General features: G+C 43.1%; 2 protein-coding genes across 2 annotated transcripts in view; both read left to right on the forward strand.

Moving 5' to 3' along the window:
• LOC126564210 (ubiquitin carboxyl-terminal hydrolase 35) overlaps positions 1 to 16,317 on the forward strand; it is a 164,650-nt gene that overhangs the window by 34,914 nt on the left and 113,419 nt on the right. The window lies entirely within an intron of this gene.
• On the forward strand, positions 329 to 12,942 carry LOC126563723 (probable ubiquitin carboxyl-terminal hydrolase FAF). The gene is made up of 16 exons (XM_050220381.1): positions 329 to 481; positions 574 to 770; positions 872 to 6,096; positions 7,279 to 7,707; positions 7,802 to 7,938; positions 8,046 to 8,361; positions 8,455 to 8,608; positions 8,682 to 8,829; positions 8,914 to 9,288; positions 9,366 to 9,489; positions 9,564 to 9,670; positions 10,843 to 11,194; positions 11,270 to 11,532; positions 11,602 to 11,831; positions 11,911 to 12,260; positions 12,324 to 12,942. The coding sequence occupies exons 1-16, from the start codon at positions 345 to 347 to the stop codon at positions 12,915 to 12,917; spliced, it is 9,138 nt and encodes a 3,045-aa protein (XP_050076338.1). The 5' UTR covers positions 329 to 344; the 3' UTR covers positions 12,918 to 12,942.

Below are 16,317 nucleotides of genomic sequence, written 5' to 3' on the forward strand. Positions count from 1 at the left end.
AACAAAGGGGAAATACTTTTTTGGTTAACTTATGATTCTTCTTTCATGTTGAAACTCGAATGCGTATTCGAGACAGCTCACGGACACACACTGCTTTAAAAAATGTTCGAAGTGATTTTTGCCCCTTTCGATTAGACACGATGAGGTGACAAAAAATCGGATGGTACAAGTGCATTGATGTGTGTGATGATAGTATAATTTGAGTGGTATGCTGTTCTTTTTTAATCGTAGAATAAGATTGAAAGCTGCAACAACAAACAAGAGTGAGTCGTTTCGATAGAAAAACGATACATTTCCCTACTTAGTGTACGGCTGGGACGTCGAGGTGTCTCGTCGTTGTTGCTATGACATACGACACCGTCAGTCAGTCCATGGAACGTACCAATGGGAAAACAACGATGGAACAGCGGAACAACGATGGGGGGATAGCAGCAACGACGGTCAACGAACATCAGATCGGCAATAACACAGTGGAAAATGCGTGAGTGTCAGCAAGGAGAGTGCGACATAGCGGCGGAGTCTAATCGGTGCAATTGTTTTTCTTTGTTCTTTGAAAAAAATGTTTAATTGCAGTCACAACAGCACCACCAACACTACCACTATCACCACCAGCGCTGGCAACAACACATCGGCCATGCTTAGCAGTTTCCCTGTGGATAAGCTCGCCTCCTTGAATGCGAAAATTTCTAACTCGAGATGGGTGGTTCCGGTGCTACCGTCGCAGGAATTGGACTGTTTGCTGGACGCAGCAATTCAGCTCTCCACCTTAGGTAAGCCAACGAAGAAGGAGCTTCACACACTCACACAAACAAAAAAGGATGTTCGCGTGAAATTGGTCCATTAATGCCCGGGTGTATGTGTATATTTAAAGGTATCGATGGCGAATGCGAACCGTGCGTGCGCTTTTATCAGAACGAGTTGGCCATATCGTTCATCAACATCCTGACGGATGAGGCCGTCATGTCGTGGAAGAATAACATTCATGTGTGCATTTTTAAGTCGTGCTGCAAATTTTTGCTGCTAGCCTCCCTGCATATGGAGCGCGATAATCAACCGTTGTTGGAGCTGTTGGCGATTGTGTTCGATCCGGAGAACAAGTTTCACATGCACAACATTGCCCGGCAGCCGGAAAATATGAATACACCACCCCCACCGCCTCCTCCACCGCCGGCACCACCAGCTACGTCGCTGGCGAATCCGGTTACGTCGTCAACTTCATCGTCTTCATCGTCATCGTCGTCGTCGTCGTTGCCGGACAGTAGCGAAAGCAGCACCACGACCAGCAGCACCAATGTACCGGCAAGTGTTTCGTCGAAGCAGGCAGCCCAGCAGGACGAGATTGCCATGGTGAGCTATGCGAAGCCACCGGTCGAAACGAAAAATCCCCGCGGATGGTTGTTCAACTTTATCAATCAGTTTGGTGTGTACAATGGGTTTGAAAATTTCCTCAAGCGTATGACAGTCGCCATCGAACAGCATCAACGCGTGAGTGTGTGTGATGAAAAGATGGACAGTGGCGGTGGGGGAGAAAAGTGCAAAGGAAAGATTTCCCTGCAGCTTCTGCACGCGTTGTTGCGTCCATTTGGACTGTGCGCGGAGTATCTTACGGTCGATACGATTGAGCGATACCTTCTGCCTGGCTGCCGATTTGTCCTATCGGTGCTTGAGAGTCTCTCGGATGCGGAGCTAAAGCGTGAGGTGGTGTTTGAGGGGAAGAACGATTTCATCACCGGTATAGTGAAGTTTGCTCGTGCCTTGTTAACGCGTGTTCCTGGACAGGAGAGTCTTCTGAACGAGCTGGAAATGGCCCGCCTAAAGATCATTCTACGCGTACTGCAGATATCGAGCTTCAATGGGAAAATGAATGCACTAAACGAAATCAACCGTGTGCTGAGCTATGTTTCAATCTATCCCCACCGGGGGCTGATTGCAGAAGAGGAGGGCGATTTTCTTAGCGCAAATCGGATGGCCATGTGGATACGAAGTAACCGAGTGCTGGCGATAGTGCTGCGGGACTCACTACATCAGTCACAGTATGTGGAAAAGTTGGAAAAGATATTGCGCTTTCTAATCAAGGAAAAAGCGCTCACGTTCGACGATCTGGACGCGGTGTGGAATGCGCAGGAGGGAAAGCACGAAGCGATCGCAAAGAACGTGCACGATCTGTTGGCAAAGCTTGCCTGGGATTTTAGTGCCGATCAGCTGGACTATCTGTTTCGGTGCTTTCAGACGAGCATGCAAAAGTCCGCCAGCCGCAAACAGCGCGAACGACTGCTCGAACTGAACCGTCGTCTAGCGGAGGACGACAAAAACGGGATGATGGCACAGAAGGTGCTGAACATGTTCTGGAACCTGGCGCACAGCTCCGACACGCCGCTGGAAGTGCTCGAGCAGGCACTGCAATCTCACGTAAAGATCCTGGACTACAGCTGCTCACAGGAACGAGATGCGCAGAAAGGCATTTGGCTTGTAAAGTGTGTGGAAGAGCTAAAGGGACGGGACGAATGGGTGCTGCCAGCGTTACGATTGATCCGAGACATTTGCTCACTGTACGACACCACGCCCAATCATACGCCGCGAATACAACACACGATGAATCGTCAAAAAATTATCGATCAACTGCAAAACGATCACAAGCTAGTAATACTAGTTACGAACAGCTTGACCTGCTACATGAACCGTGTGCGGGCACTGGTGGCAGCGGATTCGACCCTAAAGCCTGCCAAGCTCCGACTCGATAATCGCTATCCCCACCCGCAACAGATTCAAGAGCGGTTAGATTTTTTAAAATTTCTCCTCAAGGATGGCCACTTATGGTTATGTGCGGATCAGGCAAAGCAAATCTGGAACTCGCTAGCAGTGAATGCGGCATTTGACAGCGATCGCGAGGAATGCTTTCGGTGGTTTAGTAAGCTGATGGGCGAAAATCCCGATCTTGATCCGGGCATTAATCGGGATTTCTTTGAAAACAATCTTTTAAAGTTGGATCCGATATTGCTGACCGAGAACGGGATTCGTTGCTTCGAGCGATTCTTTCGTGCAGTCAACACCAAGGAAGAACGGATTGTTTCCGCCAAGCACCACCATCATCGGAGCGCGTACGTTCTGTACAACAATGGCGAGGATCTAATTGGAAAGGATTATTTATGGCGCGTGATTACGGCAGGACAGGAAACGATCGCCAATCGTGCGATCAGCATACTGAACGAGATGATGACGGTGGGACCTAGACAGTTGGCCGATGTGAAAGCGTATCACGAAGCATTCATCGAAGAGTGTTGCGAAAAATTGCGGGCCATGTTTCAGAGTATGGAAATGCTGTTGCGAGAGTTTCCTTCACCAAAGCCGGTGCAGAAGAAAGGGCAAGAGAAAGAATTGAGTGCCGTCGCATCATCCACCGGGCTGGCGGTATCAGGTGAATTGAGCACCGATCGAATAGGCGAAGATGATGATGCTGTGGGTATCAATGGAGATGTCGAAAGGAAGAAGCTGCTTCTTGTCGATCAAATGTGCCGCATGATTCGCACGCTCCAAGAATACATCCGCGAGTGTGATCGAAAGTTTCCTGGCGACCGGTTCGCACTTCCCCTGTGTCACGCCGTTCGTGGGCGACACGTGGAATTAATAGTAAAATTTCAAACACCCGGCCGGCAGCTGGATGATATAGAGATGATGAGTCACAGCAATGAGACGATGCATTCTTTCAAGCGCAGTCTGCTGAGACGCATTAAGGTACTGAAGGCAAACGAAATCCGTGTCGATTTGTATGACAATGGCACGAATGAGCTTGTGATGGTACCGGACGAGCAACAAACGCTAGCATTTTATGGCATACGGGACAAGATGTCACTGATTGCAAAGCTCACACCCGTTTCTTCTGGTTTAATGGCAGCCGGTTCGCCGGACAGTTCCAGTGAGAGTAGTTCCGGATCACCACCAAGAAATTACGTAGATCCTATTAAGCAGAGCTATCATCAACAGCAACATGGCCACCATTTTGCTCACCAGCAGCAGGCGTCGATGATGCAGCAGCAACAGCATCATCCAATCTATTTGCACGGCCAAAATGCGGCAGTTTCGGCGCAAGCTTACCAACAGCAACATCATCACGCTCGCCATTTCTTGCAATCCGGCTCAGAAACGGAAGACACATTACCGGGGGTGGTGATTTCCCAAAAGCCACATTACACAAACTTCTTTCTGCAAGTTTACCAGCTGGCCAACACGCTGGAACATGATCGTCTGCGTGATGGTGTGCGGTCATTGCTTCATCTGCTTCCGTTGGATCGGCTGACCGTGGGTAATTTGTATGAGGTGTTCAATACCTCCCAAGGTGCAATAGAGGATGTGAGGAAGGTGGCAATGGACGCATATATGACCGCTGCTGGTTCGGGCGGAGACTTGGATCGAGTTGGTCCGGGAGGTGTGGCAAAGGAGAGTGAAGCTGAATTAAAGGCTGTGATGGATGCGGCAGAGTTGGAGTCGCTGGAAACATTTAAATCGTTATTTCTTACTCCACCGCCGGTTCAAATATTGTACAATCTGGAGGTGCTAGAGGCAATGCTGCTTCCCGCTAGTGTGAATCCTTTACCAGCCCCAGCCCATCAAACCAACACAGCCACCGCAACAAACACAAACAGCAACGTGAAGGATTTCGGTGGAATGGGTCCCGATGTTACGGTGGGTGACAATGGAGCCGCATTAGGATCCGTGCTGGAGTTCCAGTACGCGTGGTTTAACTGTGGAGCAGCCGATTTTATAGTGGGATTGCTGTCGGAAGAAACCTTTCTGGCCGGTGCCGATCGACATACGAAACGGGCGAGTTATCGGTGTATTATGCGGCTGGTTAAATTTTACTTCCTTACCGTCGGTTATCTCGTACCTCCGCCGACCTTCTACGATCAAATGCGTCAGTACGAGCAGTTTCAAACTCAGCTGAGACGGTACACGCTGCTGCATAATATGCTTCGTGGTGGATTGCGCTACGAAAACACTTTGAATGGCTTTGCCAAACGGTTAGCTTCGTATGTGTTGCAGTTGGATATACGTCCAGGTATGGTCGATAGTCAAGATCTTGTTTCTTCCCTGTACCGTGGTGAATGGACCTTTCCAACCGTTCGCACTATAAAAGCTATAATGGAGGTAGCGTTGCGAGTATCGAAGGATTGGGAACCAGTTTCGTGGGATTCGCTGAAGGAGCGCGCATTCAACACACGCTTTGGTTCAGTTGATGGTAGCGGTGGTGGTGGTGCCGATCAGACGTCTGGGAATGATGTAGCCGATGGCGAAAGTAAGGATGCATCAGGTGAAAACACGGCAGAAGAAATTAGTGTCACCAGCAAGCGTAGATACAGCACGAGCAGCATTGGCAGTAACTGCAGTAGTGGTAGTGATAGCAGCTCCAGCAGCTGCTGCAACAGTAGCAGCAGTAATTCCGCCGGCCTTGGAGTAGCGATGCAGCAACAACATCACCCACAGCAACAACAGCAGCATGTACATCAACAACAGCATCACCATAACCATCATCGTGATCACGATCTGCAGCTAGTGGGTATCGTCGATCGTACCCAGGACTATGAAGTGCTTCATGTCGCGCTGGAAGTGATGGGATTGTCGCTTACGTTGCATTCGGATGCGGTGAAAGCGCTCAACAAGGAAGACGGGCTTTGGGATAGCTTTTTGGGGTCATTGCTGTTGTTAAATCCGTCCGCTAAAATGCGAACGTTGGCGCGCGAACAGTTGCTAGCTATGCTGTCTGGTGAAGTATCCGAGGAGCTGCTACAATCAATCGTTGGCGTGCTGTACAATATATGGCGCAAAGTGAACCATCGAACAGAGACGTGTGCCGATTATCTGCAACTATTTGCACAGCTGCTCCAATCAAAGGAACGCAACGATGCGGTAGCAACTCCAATCGATGTCGAGGAGCTGTTGCAGACGGAGGTTAAATGGTTGTACTGGGTGCGGGACAATGTGGTGGAACATGGCAAAACGCTTGTGCATGAAGATATTTTGGAAGGACATCTGTGCCTGACCAGATCCCTCGTGTTTCACATGAAACCGGTCGAAAAGCGTCGTTTAAACGCATTGTTAATGGTGAGTAAAACATGCATTATTTGTGATTTCTATGTAATAATATTTTCGACATGCAATATAATGTGCCTTTTGAGGTAGACAAGAATGGCGACCTGATGTAAATGTTTTATGAATTTCCAATTCTGATTCATCTGATCCATTTTTTGTCCAACGAATCTGCTCCGGAAAAGAATTGAGTAGAGTAGGACATCGAACATTGTGTACAATATTAACTTTTTGAATAACATTACTTAATATCCGCATGCATATATGTTTATATGCTTCTAATAAATAATTCTTTCATATTTTGTTCACATCGGAAGGTCGTATGATTGGAAAAATGATGCGATGTTCTTCCAAGGAAAAACAAATTAAAATGAAAAATCCTAAAAAAACGAATATTTTAAGCATTACATTTGCAGCTTTCAATAGTCCAACTTCATAATTGATTCATATTACTCTGCGAAACAAGTACTATTCTATACTGTGTAGTAATTCGTAGCGGTACTTTAAAATTATTTATCTTCTTGGCTTAATGACCTTCTAGGTCACGAATGGCTTATTGGATTTGCCGATACCACGTAGTTGGATAGACAGTCCTCACAACAGGGGGACGGGATGGGATTTGAAACCCGGTCCTGCCGTTTGAAGACCGGCTCCGCTGTCGCTTGCTCCACCGGGGCGACCCAAAATTTGTAATAGAATTTCTTGGTATTGAATTTGCTCTTCCAACTATGAACTGATGCTTGATCCTATCAAATACGTAATATTTGCCTGAGGTTTGAAACCGCTATTTTATGATATTATTCTTGTGATATACTACGATAATTTGGAACTCGATAGCACAAGAAATGATTTTTTCTATTGTGATGTTTTAGTTATATAACCTCTCCGTTTTTTGGTGAATAAAAACAGTGACTTGCTAGCTGGGTTTCTATCCTATTAGCGAGTTAAATAAATGTGCATACAAAAAGATTTTTTCGCTACTAACCTACTGGCTTGTTGGGACTGACTTTTGTAATAGATCTTTCACATATCTTCCAATAATTTGTAATTAAAATTAAAAATATTGTAGTATGCAGGATTTTCATGTGGCATTATTTGCCTTACAATTACTTGTTCATATTATCCTGTGTAATTTGTCAAATGCTAAGCTGTTTTCTGGTATTGCAAATGTAATAATTTATCTAAACTCTTCTGCAGGACCTGGTGAAAGAATTCGTCTTCAACGCGTCATTCCAGTACATTTACTATCGGCACCGAAAGGAGATACATTTTCAACTGCCGCCACCAGTGTGTCGCACACCACGCACTATTTCTGCTGCCATGGACTTGATCGTAGCACTAAGTCACAATTCCGTGGAACTTACGACCACAATTTCTATGATGTTGAATGATATGTTTTTCGAAGATATCGAACCTGTCCGCGAATGGGAGTATTTGCCACCGGATGCACCAAGGGCACTGCATGGGTTCTGTGGGTTAAAAAATGCAGGTGCCACGTGCTACATGAATTCAGTTTTGCAGCAATTATACATGGTTCCGGCACTGCGTAACGGCATCGTACGAATTCATCAGGCCGTCATCGATCACAAGGAAGATTTCAACGAAGATCCGGACGGGCAATCGTTGGTAGGTGGTTCGCTATTAGAAGCATAAAAAAATGAAGTATTTTGTTGAACACAGAACACATTTCTTTACTTATACATTGTTGTCTTCGTATCAGCTCGGCATCCAGAAAGATGACGATGGAGGAAAAAACTATCACATTGGAATACTGAAGTATGTGATGGTAATCTTTTGCTATCTTGGACATAGCGCTTTACAGTATTACGTACCTCGGGGATTGTGGAGACATTTCAAGTAAGTATTCTCTCTATTTCCAACCTGTTTTTTTGATATTTTTTTTCCTGCTGTACTACGAATCAATCTTTCTTACATATGTATGTTCAATTTATCTCTCAACCCAGATTGCAAGGAGAACCAGTCAATCTACGTGAGCAGCAGGATGCGGTTGAATTTTTTATGTCCCTTTTTGAAAGCATTGACGAAGGTCTGAAAGCCCTAAACTGCGAACAATTAATGGCTGCCACACTGGGTGGATGTTTTAGCGATCAGAAAATATGCCAAGACTGTCCGCACCGGTACAGCAAGGACGAACCATTTAGTGTACTTAGTGTCGATATTAGGAATCATAGCTCGCTAACGGATTCGCTGGAGCAGTACGTTCGTGGTGAAATACTAGAAGGTGCCGATGCGTACCACTGTGATAAATGTGATGAAAAGGTATGAAAAAAAAAAGATGACGGAGCTAATCGAGTTGAGGGTATGTTTGCTAATATTATTTTCGAATTTTGTTGTCCGATGTGGTGGTTTCAGGTCGTTACAGTGAAACGGCTGTGCGTTAGCAAACTGCCGCCCGTTCTAGCAATACAGTTGAAACGTTTCGAATATGATTATGAACGAGTGTGCGCTATCAAATATAATGATTATTTCGAGTTTCCCCGCGTGCTGGATATGGAACCGTATACGGGTAATGTGTATTATAATTTTGTTCCCCACTTTCCTTTCTTTGCATTGATGAAATTAATGGTGTCTAATTGCAGTATCTGGTTTGGCGAAGCTGGAAGGTGAAGTTATAAATGTCGAGCCAAAGCAAGAAGAGCAAGGATCAACACGCTACCAGCTGACCGGCATAGTGGTTCACAGTGGTCAGGCTTCCGGCGGCCATTATTACAGCTACATTCTGCACAAGTACGTATCAAATATATGCTGTCGATGAAGCTCTGTGGGGATGAGTGAAAAGTGACAATAATGTAAATGTTTTGCATCTGACAGGAATTACGCCAACGGTCAAAAGAAGTGGTACAAATTTGATGACGGCGAAGTTTCGGAATGTAAGATGGATGACGATGAGGAGATGAAAACGCAATGCTTTGGTGGTGACTATATGGGCGAGGTGTATGATAACAATCTGAAGCGCATGCAGTACCGTAGACAGAAGCGTTGGTGGAACGCGTACATGTTGTTCTACACGCGCAATGATGTGTACTATGCGAAACCACCGAAGAATGCATTCTGGTGGCGACTGAACTCCGGTCCGCAATCGTCACACAACAGAGCCCAAGCCAAGTCAACGGTAGAAAGTCTATCGTTAGCGCAGAGCGAACATTACTATTTCAACATGGAACCGAATGTAGAACGTTGCATACGGTGGGTAAAGTTTGGTTTTGGTGGTTGGCGGACAACGTGATTAATAATGTGCAATATGTTTCGTTATACTCTTTCAGAATCCAAAATATTCGATATTTGCACTCTAGAATGCTGTTTTCGACAGAGTTTTTCACCTTTATGAAGAAACTAACAGAATTCCCGATTAAACCAAAGAATAAAGTACCAGTGTGGTTACTTCTGGTGAGTAAAATGGAGGTGATGTAACTGTTTGCAGTAAAAAAAACCGATAATTCAATTTCTCTATCACAATGCAGAAAGGATTAGAGGATGTTTGTTTGCTGAAAGTGCGGCTGGCATCAAAGTTTCTATTTCACACGGGCTTTAAAACGAAGAAGACGATCCGAGGGCAAGTAATGGATTGGTAAGTAAAAGTTCGATTTAATTTCATAAAGTATTGAGTAAAGTTTACGCTACTGCAGAAAAAATGTTAGGCAAAACTTAAATTACGTTTCGAATCAAAGGGCAAAGTTCAAATTAAATATTTCTTTTCAAATTAAATATTTTTTAACCGTTGCAACGAGCCGTTCTCTAACAATTTGTTTTGATTTTTGGGAACAGTCTAACGTATGGGCATTTTCTCTCCTCGTGACAAATCCGGTGATTTGCAATCGCAAAATTGTAATCATTGTCCGGAAAATTGTGGAAAATACCAAAAATATGAAGCACATGGAATACTGCGCATTTTATCTGGACAGGGACGATATTGATGAGTCCTCTTGAGAGCTTGAGAATCATTAGGATTGACTTAGCAAAATCCAAAGCTAATCAATTAATAAACAAAAAATTAAGGAATTGATGAATCTAAATGTCGATCGTCGTCGTACCATACGCCGGAGTCTCAAACAGAATGGTTTGAAGTTTGACAGCGAAGAGTCTTTTCAAACAACAAGCAAAAAAAAATAAAAACGTAGTAATTCGCTAAAAACTGTGCTCGGGATGTCTGGAGTTTTGTGGGTCGATTAAAGCTAATATGAGTTGTTTGAACTCAAACATCGATCCAGAATTTGTCGGAGAATCAGTGACGCACTAAAAGAACCATACATTAAAAAAAGTTTAAGCTTGGATGAAGAAACTCTACGGTACATGTATCATTTAAGAGGATTGTAGTTGGAAGCTTAGTGCAAATCAAAAGGGATACGATTTCAGATCTCTATATGGAGCTGGACTTATGGAATGAAAATTTGGAATTTGGACAATCAATCAAAGCTTTGAAAACAGCGTAACAGAAGATCGACCCTGGATATATACAGAAGCTAGCTGGTCATACTAAATATTGAAAGTTACAAAATATAATCTGAAAGTCGATATAAAGATGATTTCTGAACTGAACCCTTTACTGGAAAATGGACAGAAAGGGCAATAACTTTCCTTAAAAAGATTTTGTTATAAGTGTTTTATTAATTGAAATATGGAAAGTTACTCACAAATCATGAAAGCGAATGATTTATTATGTCCAATATTGTAATTGTATTTGTACAAATACACTGTATCTATACCGGTTAATTACATGCTTTTTATTTTCTTTCCCTTAAGGTATGAAATTTTCCGAGTGCAGCTAGAAGGATTCGTGTTTATACGGAAATGGTTTGCCGAGAATGTATTGTTGGATTCGCCTGGCCGCTTGTGTGAATATTTGCTGGCTGCTCCACTGCCCGAGATTCGTTCTTGCTTTGCGAAGCTTATCGTTTCCTTCTGTCACTATTCGGCGGAGGACGAACCGGTTGCATGCTTCGAGGGCAGCAATCTATGCGAGCAAGTGTTGATTGCCGTGCTTGGTCTTTTAAAATCGGACGTTCCGGAGCATGGTAAACATTTGCCGCACTATTTTAGTCTTTTCTCCATGTACGCTGGTCTGGGGTACAGAGAGGAATGTCAGCTAATTAAGGTAAGTGTGTGCGGAAATGGCAGGTTAATAAGAAGTTTACAACAACTATTCTTTTGCTTTTTTGTTGCTACTTAGCTAAACGTGCCAGTGCTTTTCATGAGAGTAGCAATGGACGATGGAACCGGCCCGACGATAAAATATCAGTATCCAGATCTGAGCAAATTGCACCACGTCGTTTCGCATCTGGTACGATCGATGGATGTCTCGGCACGGTGCCGAAGCGCTATAAGCGGAACAGCCGTGCTGCCAAACAAATACATCAACGACCACATAACCCGAAAAAACACATTGATTCCTATGTCTGAAGATTGCATAGATTATCTTTACAATAGAACTGGGTAAGTGGTAAGATGAGACGTGACAGACAGACAGACAGAATATTATATTTTCCATTTACGGATTGCTAGGTACATTAAACGATTACTGGAGGATGTGCATGTAGGAGAGGAAGGTTTTAAATTACTACAATACTGCTGCTGGGAGAATCCTCACTTTTCTGGTATAATTCTAATGGAGCTCCTGTTCCAGTGTGATTATGTGTACTGGCACGACATGAAACACTATACGGATTTGCTGCTGCACATCCTGCTTATCGAAGACTCCTGGCAGGGTCATCGTATAATGAACGCATTATTGGGTAAGAGTTATATTTAATTTCAGTTGCTGTATCGAAGAGGTGTTACTAAACCATTCTTTGTTCTTTCTCCCTCTGATAGGTGTCGGTCATGATAGAGACGGTTTGCTGGAGATTATCAGGCGCAGCAAACTAAACTACCAGAAACGTGCCTACCAATGCATCAAATGTATGGTACATTTGTTCTCCAAGAGTCCAGTGGCACTGAACAAACTGCACACGGATGCCGCACTGGCTAAACAGTGGACGCTGGCAATTGAATGGCTGCAGGAAGAGCTGGAAAAGCATCGCACCACTGGCAACAGTCAGTACAACTACAATTCGTGGTCTCCGCCAGCGCAAAGTAACGATAATACGAATGGATTTTTGTTGGAAAAATCCCAATCGGTTCGAGATATATTACAAATGGCATTCGACCTGTGTCCGGAAGAGGTGCGTGGTTTCGTGTGACGAAGCGTTATTGTTTGCCGCATTTGTACATTGTTTATTTTTCAGATTCAAGACGCCGAAACGATGGACCATCATCATCCAGTCGTGTGCCAGGAAGGGGGTGTAATACGGGCAGGAGACGATGCTGGCACTGGAACGATACAGGGAACTGTGAACGAGGTCGAAAAAACTCAACAAGTTTCACCTGTGGTGTCCGTTATGGTTTCCACGGCTGGTACGAATGTCATGCCTGCACATCCGACGATATCATCATCTACAGCCGGTGGATCCGAGGTAGTAGTACCGTACGGTGAGGGTCATAATGGACAAAATGTAGAACCAATCGGGGATTCAGGCGATCCGGGCAGATCGAGCACGATGTCCCCGAATGTGAAGCAACTAGTGGGCGTAATATCTAGCATTGATATTAACTACGATAACTATTTGGATCAACAAACGAAAGTCACTAAACCTCCGGTATCGGTGGGAAATAATGCAAGCCAGCCGCAGTCAGCGCTTACGACACCGGTGTCAACTGCATCTCCATCTACGCAATCGGCGGCACCCCAAGCCGTGACCGCGCAGACAACCTCGCAGAACACTGTGAATAAAAAGGATCGGTCCGGTCGTCCCGGTGATGGACAATCTTGCACCAGTTAGCAAAAAGAGAAATGACACATTTGAAGTATATAACGTGCGGAGTAATGTAACCGAGAATATTACACGGTTCTGATACGGTGTGAAATGATAGAAAGGCAGGGCGAATACTAGGATGGTGCAAGGAACGAGCGGCGACGGAGAGGGACATGTAGGGGGAAAGATAAGTAAAACTATGATACGTTGAAGGAAACCGACTTATGTAGCTAGTAGTTCTTGTCATTTTGTGCTTGAACTAGTTTAAAACGAAGAAAAGATTGTCGGAGCGCCAGATGTGAAAAAATCATTTGTATCTGTTATTAAACATAGAAAAGCTCCTACATCGGAGGGAGAGAGTAAAAGAAGGGATGGAAAATAAAAGAATTAGAACATGCAAGCAAGCAAGCAGAACTAAGAATGATAAACACCGCATGCAAACACGAAACGCCTCACACAAATAACATATAAACACTTTAGCCTCTTTACAATTGATGAAAACACATTTCCCCTTTAATGCCATTGAAGTAGAGAATCCGAGAATCCGGAGATTAGAAGGAAGAAGAAGGAGGAGGAGAAAGCATGCAATCCACGGTACGCCAACAACGTGTTACCAGCGTGGAACGGGGAAGTGTTTGACGTAAGTTTGCTTACTGCCGTTACTAGTCATAATGAATGGCATAGGAGAGGATCATAGGAGCGCAGAGCACATACACAATTTAGAAAAAAGAAGGATAAACTGCTGAACAGTCTGTGAAAAGCAACGTAATGTTCTTTATACATACCCTACAGAATTGCCCCGACACACGGAACACACATAATGCATGCTACAATAAATTGTGAACAAATATAAATATGTTTAAATTATTGGACTATACAAAGATAAATGTTGGACAGTTGTAGATTTTTGTTTTACTTGTTGAGAAACTCTGTGCATCATATTTGTGTTACATCAGCAGTACTGTCAGAGACCAGCCAAGGTTGTTTGGCGATAAAACGCTGTTGATTGAAATGGAGTTGTTTCTTTGAATAAGATATCATCCCATTTACCTCGTATAAAAAAATTTATTCAGTGTTATTATGGGAATGTTATTCTTCTCCTTATTCTTCTTAACGACCACTAAAATCACGCCAGTCATAAGATGGCTTACTAGACTTGCCGGTACCTCGTAGTTGGATAGTCTGCCGTTTGGAGACTGGCGCCGCTTTCGCCAAGTCTAATTAGGGCTTGAATCTCTGCAAGCCCGTTCGATAAGTAGTATTTAACAAGTAGTATTTAACAACTCTTGTTAAATTGAAGGTACAGGTACATTTGTACAAGTACAGGTGTTTGAAGGTACTAATAATAATAGTGAAGGATAATAATAATAATAATAATAATAATAATATATATTTTTTATTTATTTACAATTGATTGTGACGGTCCAGCGCCGTATTGTCAACACCGCTTGTGTTGAAAAAAAAAAGTATAATCATATTGATAAGGCATTTCCTCCTTATTCTTTGCCTTATCCCGGGCATACTCGGTTAATAATAATAATAATAATATTAATAATATTATCTTCGATAGGGGTTATAGGGGCGGCCTGGTGGCACCTGTCAACAAACGGCTGGACCGGGGTTCAAATTTCATCAATTTCGTCCCTCCATAGTGAGAACTGACTATCCCACTACGTGGTATTGACAAATCTAGTAAGCCTTTCGAAGGCCGGCGTGACCTAGAAAGGTCGTTTAGCTACGAAGAAGAAGAAGAATAACCTCGATAAGACAATACGACGGTAAGCCGTAATACTAGAAAATTTTTTTTTTTTTTCTATAAATCATGCATGTTAGAAGAGGCTCAAACGTTCCGAAGCCTTTTTTCCCTTATCTTCCACGGTTCCTAGTCAATCTCCTACTCTTAATCTTACTTGTTGCCTATGACCCAATATGATGTTGTAATATATACGATGATGCACACATACTTTGTGTGGCTTATCCTATACTTTTCGAATGCATACGCAATACATGTAACCTTAACGTACTTGATCGTCCGGACTATTATAGAAATCTGGAGGAGATTTCAAACACTGGAATGTTGGAGACATCGAGGCATTCCTTTGGGTAGGGAGACTCTCGATGCTCTTGAGATGAGAAGACGTTAAGTTACGATGGATGTTCTGCAATGTTGACGATCCGACTGTCCGTCCACGGCTAGAAAGTTTTATTTATATCTATAATCAGTTCTATGTTTTACTCCATTTTCTTTACATAGTTTTGTATAGTTTGCAGATTAACATAGTAATGGAACAAATTTGCACATTTTGCCTGTTTTTCTTACCTTTTAGGAGCTATGAAGGGTTCGGCTAAACACGCTCAGAAGCAATGAAACCAAAACAAAAAAGTATTCAAAATCGAAACTAAAGTTGATTATTATAGTTGATTCTAGTGATAAAAGTATGATTTTATTTTAAAATATAGCTTGATATTGAGTAATTACAATTTTTGTGCAATACAATTAATGTTTTGTTAGAATGTTAGAATGTTTGAAAGCCTTTCCCATTGATATTCGTTTGCTATATAGGCTATATAATATAAATTCTTAACGGTTACGCTTAGGAGTTGCTTGATTTTATTATATTACTGCATCAGGTAAGAAGCTCGCACATTGTTCCAGAACTGAGACCGGTGAGTTTACCACTTATTACATTGAATATTGGCTATCGAAATGTTTGCTATTATTAAGGTATTGTCTGTTTCTATTCTTTAATGTTCATTTACTTCAGATCACCTGAGGATTCGTTTTCTTATTTCCATCAAAACATTTCAAGATACTAACATTGTAAATGAAAAAAAAAAAAATAAATTTCCTGAACGTTCTTTCTGTTAAAAATCTTTGTTGAATAGACAGCTTTACCACAGCTTTAACAAAACTTCGCGCAATCAGCAATTATGATGGTTTTTGGCTCTAGTCACTACTGGTTGGTGAATGTTGATCGTGATGACTTCCTTCTATCGTCGAGTCCTTGAAGGTTCATGAAACGGTTTTCGTTATTAAATGGAGGAGACGTTTGCGTTGTGTTTAGACAGAACCTTTTTATGATGTTGATCTCTGGCGCTGTGTTTCGTGTGGCGCTGGGATGCGAAGAGACAATCGATGATAAACTTGTTCGATCTGCCGACGATGTCCATGTTGATCACGATACAAATTTTTCTTCCAATATTGTTGGGATGATTCAGATGCTGATCGGAACACCGGATGTTGAGCGATGCTCCTATCACCTGTCTTGTACACCATCGTTTTCATTTTCTGCAGGCTCTCAGCAGCGTAAACATTGCACTTTCCATCAGACTCGCTAATGACGTTCTTAAAACTGTTTCTTAAATGTGTTGTTCTGTTATATACCATCCTCCTTTGATGGTAAATCTGATTGACAATAATAGGATA

The sequence above is a fragment of the Anopheles maculipalpis genome, chromosome 3RL (genome assembly GCF_943734695.1).
Source record: "Anopheles maculipalpis chromosome 3RL, idAnoMacuDA_375_x, whole genome shotgun sequence".
Lineage (NCBI taxonomy): Eukaryota > Metazoa > Arthropoda > Insecta > Diptera > Culicidae > Anopheles > Anopheles maculipalpis.

Bases quoted from the DNA above. Each gene is read 5' to 3' on its own strand.
- LOC126563723 (XM_050220381.1), top strand. From the start codon at position 345: ATGACATACGACACCGTCAGTCAGTCCATGGAACGTACCAATGGGAAA. The intron at 9,671-10,842 runs GTAAGTAAAAGT...CTTTCCCTTAAG, and splicing joins CGAGGGCAAGTAATGGATTG to GTATGAAATTTTCCGAGTGC. The intron at 11,195-11,269 runs GTAAGTGTGTGC...GTTGCTACTTAG, and splicing joins AGGAATGTCAGCTAATTAAG to CTAAACGTGCCAGTGCTTTT.